Below are 14,980 nucleotides of genomic sequence, written 5' to 3'. Positions count from 1 at the left end.
TATTTTGTGTATCTCGATGACATTTTGATTTTTTCTCGTAATTTAGAGGAGCATCGCCACCATGTCCGCCTGGTTCTTCAGCGCCTATTCGAAAACCGTCTTTACGTAAAAGCACAGAAGTGCGAATTTCACTCGACTTCTGTACAATTTTTGGGTTTTGTGGTCGAAAAGGGACAGCTTCGGCCAGACCTTGCTAAGATCCGAGCGGTGGAAGACTGGCCAGTCCCCAATACCCGTAAACAATTACAGCGCTTTTTGGGGTTTGCCAATTTTTATCAACGGTTTATCCGTAATTATAGCCAGAAGGCCGCGCCTCTTACCCGCTTAACCTCAACCCGTGTTATGTTTAAGTGGACGCCGGAGGCGAATGCCGCCTTTGCTAACTTGAAACGTGTATTTACTGAGGCTCCTGTTTTGCGTCACCCTGACACGAACATGCCTTTTGTTGTTGAGGTGGATACATCGGAATCTGGAGTGGGGGCCGTCTTGTCTCAGCGCTGCCCAGCCGACCAGAAGCTTCATCCCTGTGCCTTCTTTTCTCGCCGTTTAAGCTCGGCCGAAAGAAACGATGATGTTGGTAACCGTGAACTATTGGCCATAGTTTTGGCCTTGCAGGAGTGGAGGCACTGGCTGCAGGGAGCCAGGGAACCATTCACGGTGTATACGGATCACAAGAACTTGGCCTACATACGATCGGCAAAGAGGTTGAACTCCCGACAGGCCCGCTGGGCGTTAATCCTTGCACGTTATGATTACGTTTTAACTTATCGCAGTGGATCTGCCAATACTAAGCAGTCTCGCCTGTATGAACAGTCCGAGGAGGGGGCCAAGAAGGAGTCTATTGTTCCCAGCCACCGCATAATTGGAGCCTTACAGTGGGAGATTGAGCAAAGAGTTCGGAATGCCCAGTCCTCTGTTCCGGCAAATTGCCCCCAAGAAAGACTGTTCGTGCCTGAATCCCTGCGGTCAGAGGTCCTGCAGTGGGGACATACTTCCCGGGTTGCCTGCCACCCGGGAATCCGACGAACTATGGTCTTCCTGTCACAGAAGTTTTGGTGGCCCACTATGCGGCGTGACATAGCAAAATTTGTCAAGGCCTGTACCACTTGCGCCAGCAGCAAGGCATCCCATCATCCTCCTGCTGGGGAGTTGGGACCGCTACCTATTCCGCCTAGGCCATGGTCTCACATCTCCATGGACTTTGTTACTGGCCTTCCTGCCTCTCGTGGAAATATGGTCATACTGACGATTGTGGACCGGTTTTCCAAGATGACTCACTTCATCGCCATGCCTAAGTTGCCCTCTGCCTTGGGAACTGCAAACCTGCTGATTCGCCACGTTTTCCATCTTCATGGAATACCACAGGACATTGTTTCTGACCGAGGTCCCCAGTTCGTTTCCAAGGTATGGAAAAAGTTCTGCAAAGCCATGGGAGCTACGGCCAGTCTGTCATCAGGCTACCACCCACAGACTAATGGACAGTCGGAAAGGGTGAACCAGGACTTGGAGGCTGCCCTGCGCTGCGTCTGCCAGAGCCAACCAACTACATGGTCCATGCACTTACCTTGGGTTGAGTATGCCCACAACTCCCTTGAGTCCTCCGCTACAGGTCGCTCTCCTTTCATGGCTGCTTATGTGTTTCAGCCTCCCTTATTCCCATCCCAGGAACAAGAGGTAGCCCTTCCGTCAGTGCAGCATCACCTCAGACGGGCTCAGAGGATATGGAAAGAGACTCGAGCAGCCCTTTCCCCAACTGCCGCCAGAAATCAGGAGATTGCTAACCGCCGCCGTCTAACCTCCTCCTGGCTATCAGCCTGGACAGCAGGTTTGGCTGTCTACCCGGGACATGCACTTGGCAGGGGGATCCAAGAAACTGGACCCGCGATTCATTGGACCATTTGAAATTGAGGCCCTGGTCAACCCAGTCTCCGTCAGGCTCAAGCTCCCGCAGTCCCTCAAGGTTCATCCCGTCTTCCATGTCTCCCTGTTGAAGCCTGTTGCCACCAGTCCCCTGAATCCTCCGGCCGTGCCTCCGCCTCCTCCTCGTATCATTGACGGTGATCCCGTCTACTCGGTGAGAGCCATTTTGGATTCCAGGCGCCGGGGCCGAGGTTTGCAGTACCTGGTCGACTGGGAGCGCTACGGGCCGGAGGAACGCCAATGGGTCCCCAGCTCCTGGATTCTCAATCCGTCCCTGATTCGTGACTTCCACTCTGCCTTCCCTGATAAGCCAGGTCGGCCGCCAAGGGGCGTCGGTTAAGGGGGGCTGTGTGTTTTGCAGGCTGTGCTGTTCAGTGATTGTTTTGTGATTTCAGCTGCCTGACCTCTGTGAGCACCTGGCTTGATGGCCACACCTGTACCTCATTTGTCCTGATTAGCCAAGCTATATAGAGGTGGTCATTGTGGCTTGTGGTTGTCGGACTAAATCTCTTGCAAGCCACTTTCGCCCAAGTTAGTTACGACTTCGTGTTTTTGACTCTCGCCTCGTTCTTTGGATTCTCAATTTCGCCTGCCGGTTGGTATTGTTATTGTTCTCTGATTCTTACTAGTTTTTTGTGTAAGCACTTTAAGTTATACTTCTTGCCTTTTGCAAGCTCTTTTTGTTATTGTTACTTCCGCGCCTTGGCTTGCGTTTTTTGTTCTTACTTGATATGTTTTCGGTTTGGTTAGACTACTGTATTTTTGTATTATTAGTGTGCTTGTGTACAACAAATAGTGTAAAGTCTGAATCGTGTGTCCGCGCTTCTGGGATCCACACCACACCTTACAGAGATACGCCGGGGGAGCGGCAGCTGCGTCCGTCAGAACACCCAGCCAGGTGTAGCGTGTCTACCAAATTCCAGAATGTGCAAAACTAGACTTGCCCCGGCAAAAAAAATGAAGTGGCCATTTTTACGATGAGCGCACGGGCGACTGTCTAGGAAAAAAAGGGATCCTTGTATTCAGCATGACCTTACAAATCCAACCATCTGCTATTATCCCAAACAACCTTAAATACACGTTTAATTTAGCCTTCTAGAGATTTGCATTTTAAACTACAGTATTTCATAATTACATTGAAAGTGCTAACAAGTCACCTCATAGTATACAACAGTGTTCCATCCTCCATAATCCTCAGAAGTTTGTTGGGCATTGTCATGTTATGTGCCACCGACTTCTTGCCATTGTGAAAGAAGGTATCAGGGGTCCAGATCTTACTGGCCATCAAGTTGTTGAGGGGCAGAATGTTCATTGGACCATGAAACTTTAATCGCTCGTCTTTCCAACTCTGACGGAAGAAAACATCTACAGTGTACTCCTGAAAGAAAAAAAAATGGAGTAGACTATTAAAAGAGATCCAAAATAGCAATTCAAAATATCACAACTTTAAGCACAGTACATTGAACACAAAACGTCTTATAATAGCTTCATCGTGAGTTTTTTAAAGCCCCTCTCCCACTGAGTTACAAAAGTTGCGCTTCTCCAGAGTTCGACAAAGGGTTCGGAGTTATTTTCTTATTTATTCGTATCTGTCGCCATTGTTGGCAGTAAATTTTGAACATCTTTGCGAAATCATTGTTTCGCCAACATGCACATTTGCTAGTAATGCCATTGTAATTCATTGTAATTTGTCATAAATGTCTCTGCCGACTTCTTTCCGAGGTCCCATTCATAATTTCACTCTGACGGCCATATACTACGGTGAGAGAGCGCTTGTGTTGAGGTGGAGCGCGCGCTGTTCGGAGAGCACGGATCTGTTTGAAGTAGCACACACATTGAAATCACAATATTTGAAAACTGAAAAACAAAAGGGTAGCTTCAAGACGTGTTGAACATATTTTATACTTTCTTCAAACTCATTAATACATGTACTCATAAATTTTGGGGACAATCAGTTTTCACGGTTGTCATTCATGCCACCGTAATGCACGGAACGATAGTTGGCTGTCGCGTTACAGTCATTTCTGCAATTTAATGTCTTTTTTTCCCCTTTCTTTCTCAAAGAAAGAAGATGAAACCTGAGGTGGAGTGATATCTAAATTATGGTAATGCTTGACGGCGCCATACTCATTTTTTTATCCACACTGAATGAACAGGGCCGTGTTGCTTGCATGCAAACGCATCACAGCGACGAGTGATTGGACAAAAATGTGCAATCTTCTAATAAAAAGGAAACGAAAAGTAATCATTTTAATCTGCTGTGTGGGTCAATTTGACTTAAATTTTAGGTTAATTCGTGCATTGTCCCAAATGTCGCTTTACATTGCAAACACGTCGTAGATATGTTGCAAAATGACAGGGGCGACAACCTCATATTTTGCGAATTCAACACTCGCAGCATTTGGCAATGTTCGTAACTCAGTGGGAGAGGGGCTATGTTGGCAATTGAGGTTCTGACTTCATTGGATGTTTTTTTTTTTTTTTTAGCTACACCAGAACACCTAGTTCTGAATGCATTTTACTGGAGCCCATATTGTTTCATCATTCCATCATTCCAAAAAACTCTCGAAGGAAGCGTTCCAGATCGCCTTTTCGGATTTGGTGAGAATGCAGCATAAAATTAATTGTTGACCTTATTCCTCAGAACGTTAACACATGTTCAGTGGATCTGTGCAAAAAAAATATATATATGTATCACTATTTTGAACACAAATTATTTCGGTGACCCCAGCCAACTTGCTGGACTATTATCCTCTCGTCCACCACCGGACCAGAACTCGTGTCACAGAACGCTGTCAGGGGTAAGTCAGTGCTGATCGCACACACTGGAGGTGAGGATGAAATACAGATTGATGTCAAAAAATCCGAACTATCCCTTTAACGTGGCGCCCCTACTTTCCTGCCACGGGGGCAAATAAAAAATAAGTCACGTGACATTCAGATCTTTATTGCCCAATCAGCATTAAGTATTGCACTGCGCCGAGGCTCCTTTGAACGATTTACATTATCAATCTGCCAGGTCATAGCACCATAGCTGTCGACACAATGGCACTATTGGAGGAACTTTGTGATCACAACATGCTGTTGACTATTAGTGGGAATGTAACGAAGCGGAGTAACCCTTATACAGTGGCTTTCTATTCATCATGTACAGAAGCCTACTAACAGTGAATTTCTATTATAAGTCTCAAAGTACTGGACGTTGTCATGTAGTCCCATCTTAACTGAGGATGACACCTGACTTGATGATGGCCTATGTGTCAGGCTCAACTGAAGCTCTTGCTGTGGCGTCAGCTATGGTTTATCAGAGGTGTCAAACACAAACGCAAAGGGGGATAAACTATGAGCACGCTTTATTAAGCAGACCAAAACTATACTATGTATAATACTGTGCTGTACATAAGACTGCACATAGCTTTGCACGTAAATCACAATTATGGCCCGGGAGTCATATCCGGTTTGCCCACAATCTCTGACCGACCCTCACAGTCACCATGAAGTCCAAGTAAAACATAAAATATGTTTTGCTTTTATTTTGAAAGTTGTGCCTTTATTTTATGTGTACACATGTGGAAACTAAAACAAGTTGCGTCTGCAGTGTTGTCAACTTAGCAACGTTCTTGCAATATTTAGCAACTTCACACCCCACTAGTAACTATCCCCCCCTAGGGATGGGTACCAAAGACGGTGATTTTTGTAGTATGGACCGATTTGGGTTGGTACTTTCGAGCACCGATTCACGTAAAATGAAACGGTGCCATGTTTCGGTTCTGAAGCACTTCTTTCTAAGTTGTGAATATACGGGAGTAGAAGAGTTGACGATCCATGGCGCACTTGAACGCAATGTTATACGTACACCACTACATCAGTGTACTCAGTGGCGTTCCTAAGCAACTTGGCACCCGAGGCAGGATTTCTGGTAGTATCATCAGTATCATCAGTATCGTGAATCGGGACTTGCAGAAGTTAGGTTTACATTTCACAAGAATTGTTTTTTCTTGTGTGCTTTGCTATTTCATTTTTGATGGTTCTTCTGATAATGATGCAGACCAATCTGAGTGGCAACGAAAGATGGCCGCCGCTGGCTTCACTTTTCGCTAGCATGAGCAGCCCAGTTTATTTAGTACGTCCGTGGTGTAGCAACCTGCGTACCAACCTGGGAGTCTGACCCATTTTTCTTTTCTTTTTTTCTTTTTTTTAAAGCTTTGAGTCAAGACACCATAGAAGCGTTTTCATTTCATTTTCGTAACTAAAGAGCTATGGTTGTCCACGCGTGTGGATCGGCTAGCATCGGCTAGGTAGCATCACGTTTACAGCCGGCGACTTGAATAACGTATGCACGCTTCTCTCGCGAAGCACAGATCGATAGAGAATACTGGATTATGTGTGGGCATGGTATGAGATGAGCGCAGGGCTTCCATACTAAGTGAATGAAAAGCGCTCGCCGGAACAGCTTTTGAGGATAAATTAAAAAACAAAAACGAAAAAAAAAACTTCTCTCCCTGTCGCCCTTTTCGGTCACGAGCGCCCCTAGCATCTGCCTAAACCGCCTAATGGCAGGAGCGCCACTGAGTGTACTGACGTCACCCACTCGCACAGGATTTCACACGAACACATTTCCGGGTTTGGAAACAAGCGAGATTTTTGTGCCGCCAAGCCAAACTAATACAGTTTGTACAGTATGACAGCCTCCATATCGTGTGCAGGCTGGCGGAGAGAGTTGAGTTCACACGATAACAAGCGTGTACATGGAGTCCTATTTGTAAACAATAGCCACGCTTGTCTGTTGTCACACCACATTTGGACATTATTTCTGGGACTTCTACCATGGGGAAGTACATTTTGTGTTTAAAGTGTAATTTTGTCATGTTTAATTTATTCTGAGCTCATTGTTTGTCTTAAACGTCCGACTCATGTCATGCTACGTAGCTAGCTGCCCCCCCCCCCCCCCCCCAAAAAAAAAAAAAACGAGTTCACAAACTTTTATTTTGAAATATACATGATTTACCTTGATGCGAGACGCTCAATTTCCTGTGTGGCTCGTGTAATTTCCTCAACTTCATGAAATTCCGGAAAGAATAGAACGCTTCTGCATAAGGATGGGCATTACAGTTCTGTTAGGTGAACTGAATCACTAGAATCAGTTCATTTAAAAGAACCGTTCAAAAGATTCGTTCACCGAATTGTTACCCACAGTACCCAGAGAGGATAATAAATACGTTAAAGATAACCCCAACAACGTCATCTCCCCGCTGCTGCAGCGCGGGGCACACCGTCATGTGCTGGTCAGAGAGAGACTGTCAGTCGCTCTATTTTGTTTTTATGTGTTTGCCCCCAGCACAGTACGTGGACGGACACCACATTAGCTGTTAGCTTGGAGAAACATGATAATGAAAGCTTGTCCCCACCAGCACGGAAGTAGTGGCGTTTCTGTGAGTAGTTCCTTCCTTGGCAAATCGTGAATCACTCGTGGCAACTGGTATGCCAGTACGTTCACTCAATGAATCGTACGCGAACGGGAAATGGCGGTAGCACGTTCACTCACTGAATCGTAAGCGAACCGGAAATGGCAACAGCCGCAACACTCATTCACTGAATCGTTCGTTCCTGAACCGGAAGTGGCAACACCTTCACCCACTGACTCGTTCACTTACTGATCCGTTCGTGAAACGGAAATGGCAACACGTTCACACACTGACTCGTTCACTCACTGATGCGTTCACGTCTCGCGAACGGGAAGCTTCCCCAGTGACTCGTTCCTGAACACCAATGGTGAGGCTGCATGTGTAGTAAAATCCCGCCCACGTCTGACGCTAGCTTCTGATTGGTCGTTCGCTAAGACTGACGGCATGAGCGTGGCTGCTCTCAAATGAACTGAAAGAAGAACGAATCACTTCAAGAAGTGACCCGTTCACTCACGTTCACTGAAAAGATTCGTTCTAAAGACCGACACAACACTACTTCTGCATCACCGCAGTCGTTCCGCACCGCAGACTGGTGTGAATTGACGCATCGACTTGAATGCGTTGAATGCGTTCTATCCTTGCGGCGTCCATACGGAAAACGCACCGCGTCCGTTCCGCAGCCAGTGTTAATTGGGCTTTAGAGTTCTCTGTCATTAATTCAAATGAGTTTGATGACGTATGAGTTTGATGAGCCCAGCCAATGTAAAAACAATACTCCCCCCCAAATTCGACCAACCAATCAGCCGTTGTCATTGCAGCCCGCCCCCTCAAAAGTCCACACTGGCTCAGCAAGACCCTGCTGCTAAGATAGTACTTGGAAATTGTTGTTGGTGGAAAAACACGTGAACTGAATTTTACCAAGATAAACTGAAATGTTCTCCATATGTGAATAATGTATCCCCTATGAGCACTGTGATTGTGCTACAGAAAAGCACCATTTAAATCTGATGCATTATTATTATTATTCTTCAGTGATGTACCCCCTGTCAAATATTTTTTAAAGGTGGGTGCAAGGATATTTTTGTCGCTGCGTCTTCCGGGTGGATCATCTTAATGATTGTTTCTCAATCCTGTTAATCAATCTGCGTCACAACGTCGTGCGTGCTCGTTCCTAGCTGCGCATGCGTACTTCGAGTGTAGCAAGCAGCCAGCTTCGTGCAGTGAGCTTCGGATTTGGCCATTCATCGTTGTAGCTCCACTGAGCTGACCGTGTACTTTGAAAGTAGCCGCAAGAGGACATCCGTATGAAGCGAGGCCGGCTGCAGAGACTAATGAAGATGAGGATGAAGATGAGCTCGGACGTTAGCGACATTTGAGAGGCGTTTCCCCCAGACGAGCAGGAGAGCTGCTAGGATGGTCTTCCGCATGCGCAGGTTTTTAAACGTGACAAAAAGATGTTTGGCTGCCATTTTTCGAGAACATCATTAAATCCACATTTAAGCCAAGTGTCCACGAAACACACTGGGGGAAAAAAATCTGTTCGTCTTGCGTGAAAAAAAGATTGTACACATGGAGATAATTTCATTAGATTGAAATTGCTTAATAATAATGCAATTGCAGATAATATTTATGTAAAAAAAAAAAAAAAAACTGCCAATATTTTCTGCAATAACTATACAATTCAAACAGAACATTGAACACATATTTAAAGCGTCTGTATCATGCAAAATCAACTTTTTGGAGCTTTTAGCCATGTTAAAATGCTAATTCCGCAACAGGGTTGAGAGTGACTCGAATTTCTTGCCGGAACTCCCTGACATAAAGGTAGCCGCGCAGCCAGAATTTAATTTTTTTTGTGGGTGTCAAACCTCCTCAAACCACCGAAATGAGAAGAAAAATGCTTGGCACTGTAATGATGGTGTCATGAAGGGGTGATGTTTGAGTGATGTTTCGTGATGTTTGGTCTCATGAGATGTTTTTGTTTTATGTGGCCATCATCAAATTTCATCTGAAGTGATGTTTGAGTTCGTGTACTGTTAAGTTGGGTTCGCGACCGTGAGGTCAAGTGTCTGTTTTGTACCGATGTAACCATGATATAACCATCATCTAGTTTCAACTAGTTTTAGGCTGTGTGATGTCAATCCTTAATCCTTTAGATGATGTGTGTGGTGTCAGGAATATGGTACTGTGTGATGTACTGTGACAGCCAATAGGAGAACTTCATGTCATACGATGTCTTGCCACGCTCTATGATGAGATTGAGAGATTCTCTATATAAGCTGTCTGAGGAGTGTGTGTTCTTCGTCGGGTTATTGTCCACCTGTTCCCGTGTACAGCGTCTCTGAGTTTCTGTCTCGATGTGAATAAATAGATAAAATCTTATTTGTGTCTGCGCCATTGGGATCCAAACCCTTCAGCACACAACAGGCACAGTTGTACCGGCTATAACACACAATAAAACAGAACAGTTCTTACACATGTGTTAGGCTACTGCATTACACTAAACATGATTGTAACAAGGCACACATGACAAACTTTTGATTCAAAAAAATTTTTTTTCAATGATGTGCAAAATAAATAAAAACATTGACGTTCGCACATCGACGTGAATTGTCAGATACACAGAGAACAGAGTCGGTGGGCAGAACTCTGTGGAATAAATAAACAATAGATATCGGTGCGAACGGATTACGCTACACGAACACACTGCAACAATCCAAAAGCACTTTGTGCTACGTTCACACCAAAATAGAAGAAATCATTCAGCTTTTTTTTTTTTTTTTTGCTTCGGCCGCGATGAATATGCTTTTCTGGTTCAAAACGTTTCTAAAACATGTGTTTTTATGTATTTATGGAAAAACGTATTATACATTTTTTTTTTTTTTTTTTTTACGGGGATAAGTAGCTGCCCGTAGTATTGTGCTCCAGGTTTCTTTTTCTTTTGTGCTCCAGGTGACAACAGGTACTGTGTGTGATGTAGTCCATATAGTAGTCTATCTATCTATCTATCTATCTATCTATCTATCTATCTATCTATCTATCTATCGATCTCTATATATATATATATATATATATATATATATATATATATATATATATATATATATATATATATATATATATATATATATATATATATTGTTGAATTGAGTGGATTGAGTGGGTCAGATGAAACGCCATATCATGTAAAATGAGATAACAAATCAATGGACTAGACTCAATTCTTAGTTAGAGACCAATTGGTGTCCATAGGACTGAAAAATTGGTGTCTATAGGACTGAAAACCAAAACCAAATGGCCTCTTGTGTAGCTCCCCAAAGCAACCACTAGATGCCGCCAAACCTGTACAACCAAGCCGCCTACTCAGCATAGCCATGACATCCTGTATAAGGAAGTGGCCAAATACAAATTAAGTGTAAATAAATGGGATCCTGAACTAAGTGATAATACACATATACACAATTTATATTCGACAATTGTTAACCTGATTTATGGATCAATGATTACAACACATTGATGCCAACTATGAAGTTTGCTGTCTTTTATTTTATTTTCTTTACAAGCGATACTGTCTTTATCGCTGATGATATTGCTGTAACTGCATTGAGTGAAAAGATTACCTGTATGTATTGTCCTCTCAACAATGACATGCATGATGTGGAACAAGAACTAGAATTAACCTGTTAAGTTTCCCTGAGAGAATTTGGGATTTAATATGTCATGTATATACATGTTATTCATGCTTGCTTAATTATGGTTAGAACATTAATACATATATGATGTTATTGATTTTAATGTTTATGATTGCTGAATAGAGCCAAGACCTTTGACATATGATTATGAGCAGAACAGAAGTATCAGAATGACAAAAACAGGAACTGGTTGCGCTCTGTGGTGTGCGTAACTTAGCAACTAGTGCAGTTTCCTCTGTGTGTTTATTTAAAGTATGTGCGCTTATGGCCCATCTGTGTGGAAAATTACTGAGAATAAGTCTCAACAAGTCTTTGCGCATTGATATGTGGAAGGACGGCGCGGAAGGACACTCACACTGAGGAAACTGTGATACGACCCAAGGTGATAAAAAGTCTTCCCCAGCTGGGGGGGCTCTTTTTTTTTCTTCTTCACCCTGCGATGTGGTCTGGACGGAGTGTGTTTCTGAAGACGGATTCGCGGCTGTTTGGGACTTAGGTTTTTCACGAAGGATCTTTGACTTTTCGCCGTGAATGGAACTTTCTTCACAGATTGGGTAAAGTACAAAACTTTTATTAATAAGGTGTTTAAGAGGAAGATATGAAAGATTAATCGCGTGTAGGGTAAGAGCCATTTAACCACTCCCATATCTTTAAATCATTTTTAACCAAAAACGCCTTATTCTGAATCGGGTCTTGAGCTCTTTTGAGAAATGATCAATCTTAGAAAGCTCTTATAAAGGTTTAAATATTATTTGTGATTTCCTGTTTCCTATTTCATCTTATTTCTTATTGATTTTATGTTTTATTTTTAAACGTGATTTTTATGATTTACATTTGCTATATCATTATTGAAAATAAAATAATTGAAAGACAATTCTTGAATTAATTATTTTATTTGTTTCTTTTCATTTTTATTTTATTCCTTTTGGACATTTTATAAGTCCAAATGAAGTGATTGAAAAACCAATTGTGAATTAATAATTTTATTTGTTCCTTTTCATTCTTATTTTTAGTAATTATTTTATTTGTTTATTTTAGTTTTATTTTATTTCTTTTGGGCGTTTTATAAGACCTTATTATTTTTCTTCGATTTTATTTTTATTTTTTGGACATTTTATAAGTCCAGGGTCGTTTTATAAGACCTTATTATTTTTCTTCGATTTTATTTTTATTTTTTGGACATTTTATAAGTCCAAGGTCATTTTATAAGACCAAATAAAATAATTGAGAAACCAGTTGTGAATTAATTATTTTATTTGTTCCTTTTCATTTTTATTTTATTCCTTTTGGACATTTTATAAGTCCGCATTATTTTCCTTTGAGACGGACACAACAGCATCGGATGTCAAGAAAGAGGTAAGTGCACTCGAATAACATCCAACCAGTGTTACCATTTGTATTAATAAAGTCAAATACTCCTGCTTGATATGAAACAAATCCGTATGATCCTCACAAGGATTATTAAATGACTAGGTCAATAACAAATGCAAACAACTCAGTAAAGTGGAGCTGCCAATGTAAGTGAGGTGTTCAGACTATTATTCCTGGGCTCTGTGTGGTTATTCACTCAGGATTGATAGGTGGATGGAAACAGATTGGCCTCATGATAAGAAGACAGTGAACAAACCTAGGTGAATCCACTTTGACATATCGGCTTAACTAATTCCCGTCTCCTCACGCTGACTCCTTAGAGCCGGTGAGGGAAAAGGGGAATTACTAACCCTTTGATTGGAGAGTCGATCAGGACATATTTCCCGATTTAAGTCCTGCGGGTAAGCGGAAGTTGACAATATATATATAAGGGTTGTCAAAGTTAAAGCGTTAAAGCGTTAAAATGTTGCATTAATCACGTATTAACGCACATTAATCGCACTATTTTTTTTTTACCACACTTGAGCCTTGAACGTAATCGCGGATGGTTACAATGAACACTGCGCAGGTCGGTGATTAGGCCAATGGACGGCATTTCCGACGCGTGTTGTTCCAAAATGAACGGGGTGACTCCAGTTGGTGTGCTCGGTGGTAAATTTCGCTTTAAAAAAAAACACCCCGACGGGACTTTAGATAAAACAAAAGTAATTTGCATTTAATTAATTAATAATTGCTGAATTGCACCCAATTGATATGATGCTGTTACGCTTTGTGCAATACACGCATGCATGCAATTGCGTACATGCATTTAATCAATGTTTGCAAATGACATTCAGATAATAAAATGCGTTAATGTCAAAATATTATGGTATTTTGTATTTATTTCATATTGTGTGAATATGCAAGCAATTTAGCTGATTAATCGTGATTAATCAAAATTAAAAAGTGTGATTAATCAGATTAAAAATGTCTATCGTTTGACAGCACTAATATATATATATATATATATATATATATATATATATATATATATATATATATATATATATATATATATTAAAGGTGTCAGTCGATTAAAATTTTTAATCGCATGTTTTATACTTCAATTTATACTTAAATTTAAATATGGTTTATTTTTTAGTCATTGATATAGTAATTTCATAACAATTGAATAAAAAAAAATACAATTTAAAATATGTATTGTACGTAAAAAAACAAAAAAAAACAAGTGTGACTGATTTGTGTTGTTTTTTCTTTCACTACAACATGGCATAATTGCATTTGTAAGACAATGGTGGCAGCACAGTGCATTTTTCTTTTCATATTAAGAGCGGACTAATTTTTAACATGAAGTAACTTGTGAAATTATGCACATTTTTATAACTGTAAAATACAACCTGGTCCCCAGTAGGGGTGTGCTCAAAAAAATCGATACGGCAATATATCGTTGCGGGCCTCATTACAATACATGTATCAATACGCAGGCGTCAGAATCGATATTGCTCGTTAACTTTAAATAGGCAGTTACGTTTGCCTTTGCAGCTTGCATTGTACCTAAAAAATAAAAACCAGCAGCGTTTTTTAAATTAATTGCCTTCAATTAATGCAAAAATAGCTCACCAGTGATTTGACACTGTGTCTTGCTAAGAAAAATCAACGCAGAGGAAGAATATCAACATTTATTTACTTCTAAACTTAACATGGCACGTGTCTTAATGTACCAATTTTCCTATATTTTGTTTAAAAATAAAATAGAATGTGTTACATGAAAAAAATGCTGTTTTTATTTCCTCAAATATTAAAATAAACACATTTTAGAGCTGTAATTTTAATACTTGATATTTTTGCTCATACCGGCTCATGCCTATTAATAAATGTTCCCGGTGTGTCTGTGAAAACTGCTCCTTGCTCTGCAGTGCGTGCACATTTAGACCAGGCATGCCGCGAGGTGGTAAACCAGAAGAGCTGCTAACAAAAACATTTTTGTCAGTCAGCATAACAAACATATCCTTTAGGTATACATATAACTATTATTATAACATGGGAGAAAATTAATGTAATATGTTGGGATACGTATCGCCTTGAAGATCAAGTATTGGCATACATATGTATCGCGATACGTATCGTATCGTGACCCCTGTATTGTGACACGTATTGTATCGTGAGGTTGACGGCAATACCCAGCCCTAGTCCCCAGAAATATATGCATTGTTATTTCATTTATTACTGCGAAATTGTGTTAGTGTATTCCTTTGCGGAACCCTGAATGCTTTTATTTTGTTAAGTTTAATAGGATGTGCATTGTAAAATAAGTTATGAACCAGAAACGATCGTTGTGTACTTTTCATGTTAAGAGCTACCTAACTTTAAACAAGAAGCAACTTGCGATCTTCTGCACATTTTGAAATTGTAAAATACAACTTGACGCCTGTTCCCATAAATATATGCAGTATTTAATTTATTACTCTTAAATTGTGTTACAGTGACAACTTTTCACGACGTTGAATGCTTTTATTTTGTTAAGTTCCTGGATGCGCCATCATTCCCCTCTGAAGCAAATACACCTATATATATATATATATATATATATAT

General features: G+C 41.1%; 1 protein-coding gene across 4 annotated transcripts in view; it reads right to left on the bottom strand.

Annotated features, from left to right (window-relative positions):
- The window catches only part of LOC144031591 (gamma-aminobutyric acid receptor subunit alpha-2-like), a 103,253-nt gene that overhangs the window by 62,335 nt on the left and 25,938 nt on the right, over positions 1-14,980 (bottom strand). For 3 of the 4 annotated variants that reach the window (XM_077538884.1, XM_077538883.1, XM_077538886.1), the window contains one exon: positions 3,078-3,298. The exons of the other annotated variant lie outside the window; for it this stretch is intronic. In XM_077538884.1, the coding sequence (XP_077395010.1) occupies positions 3,078-3,298 (221 nt within the window). The remainder of the gene's footprint in view (positions 1-3,077; positions 3,299-14,980) is intronic. 4 annotated transcript variants of the gene reach the window in all.

This window comes from Festucalex cinctus, chromosome 12, assembly GCF_051991245.1.
Source record: "Festucalex cinctus isolate MCC-2025b chromosome 12, RoL_Fcin_1.0, whole genome shotgun sequence".
Lineage (NCBI taxonomy): Eukaryota > Metazoa > Chordata > Actinopteri > Syngnathiformes > Syngnathidae > Festucalex > Festucalex cinctus.
This window is presented reverse-complemented; position numbering and strand designations above follow the sequence as displayed.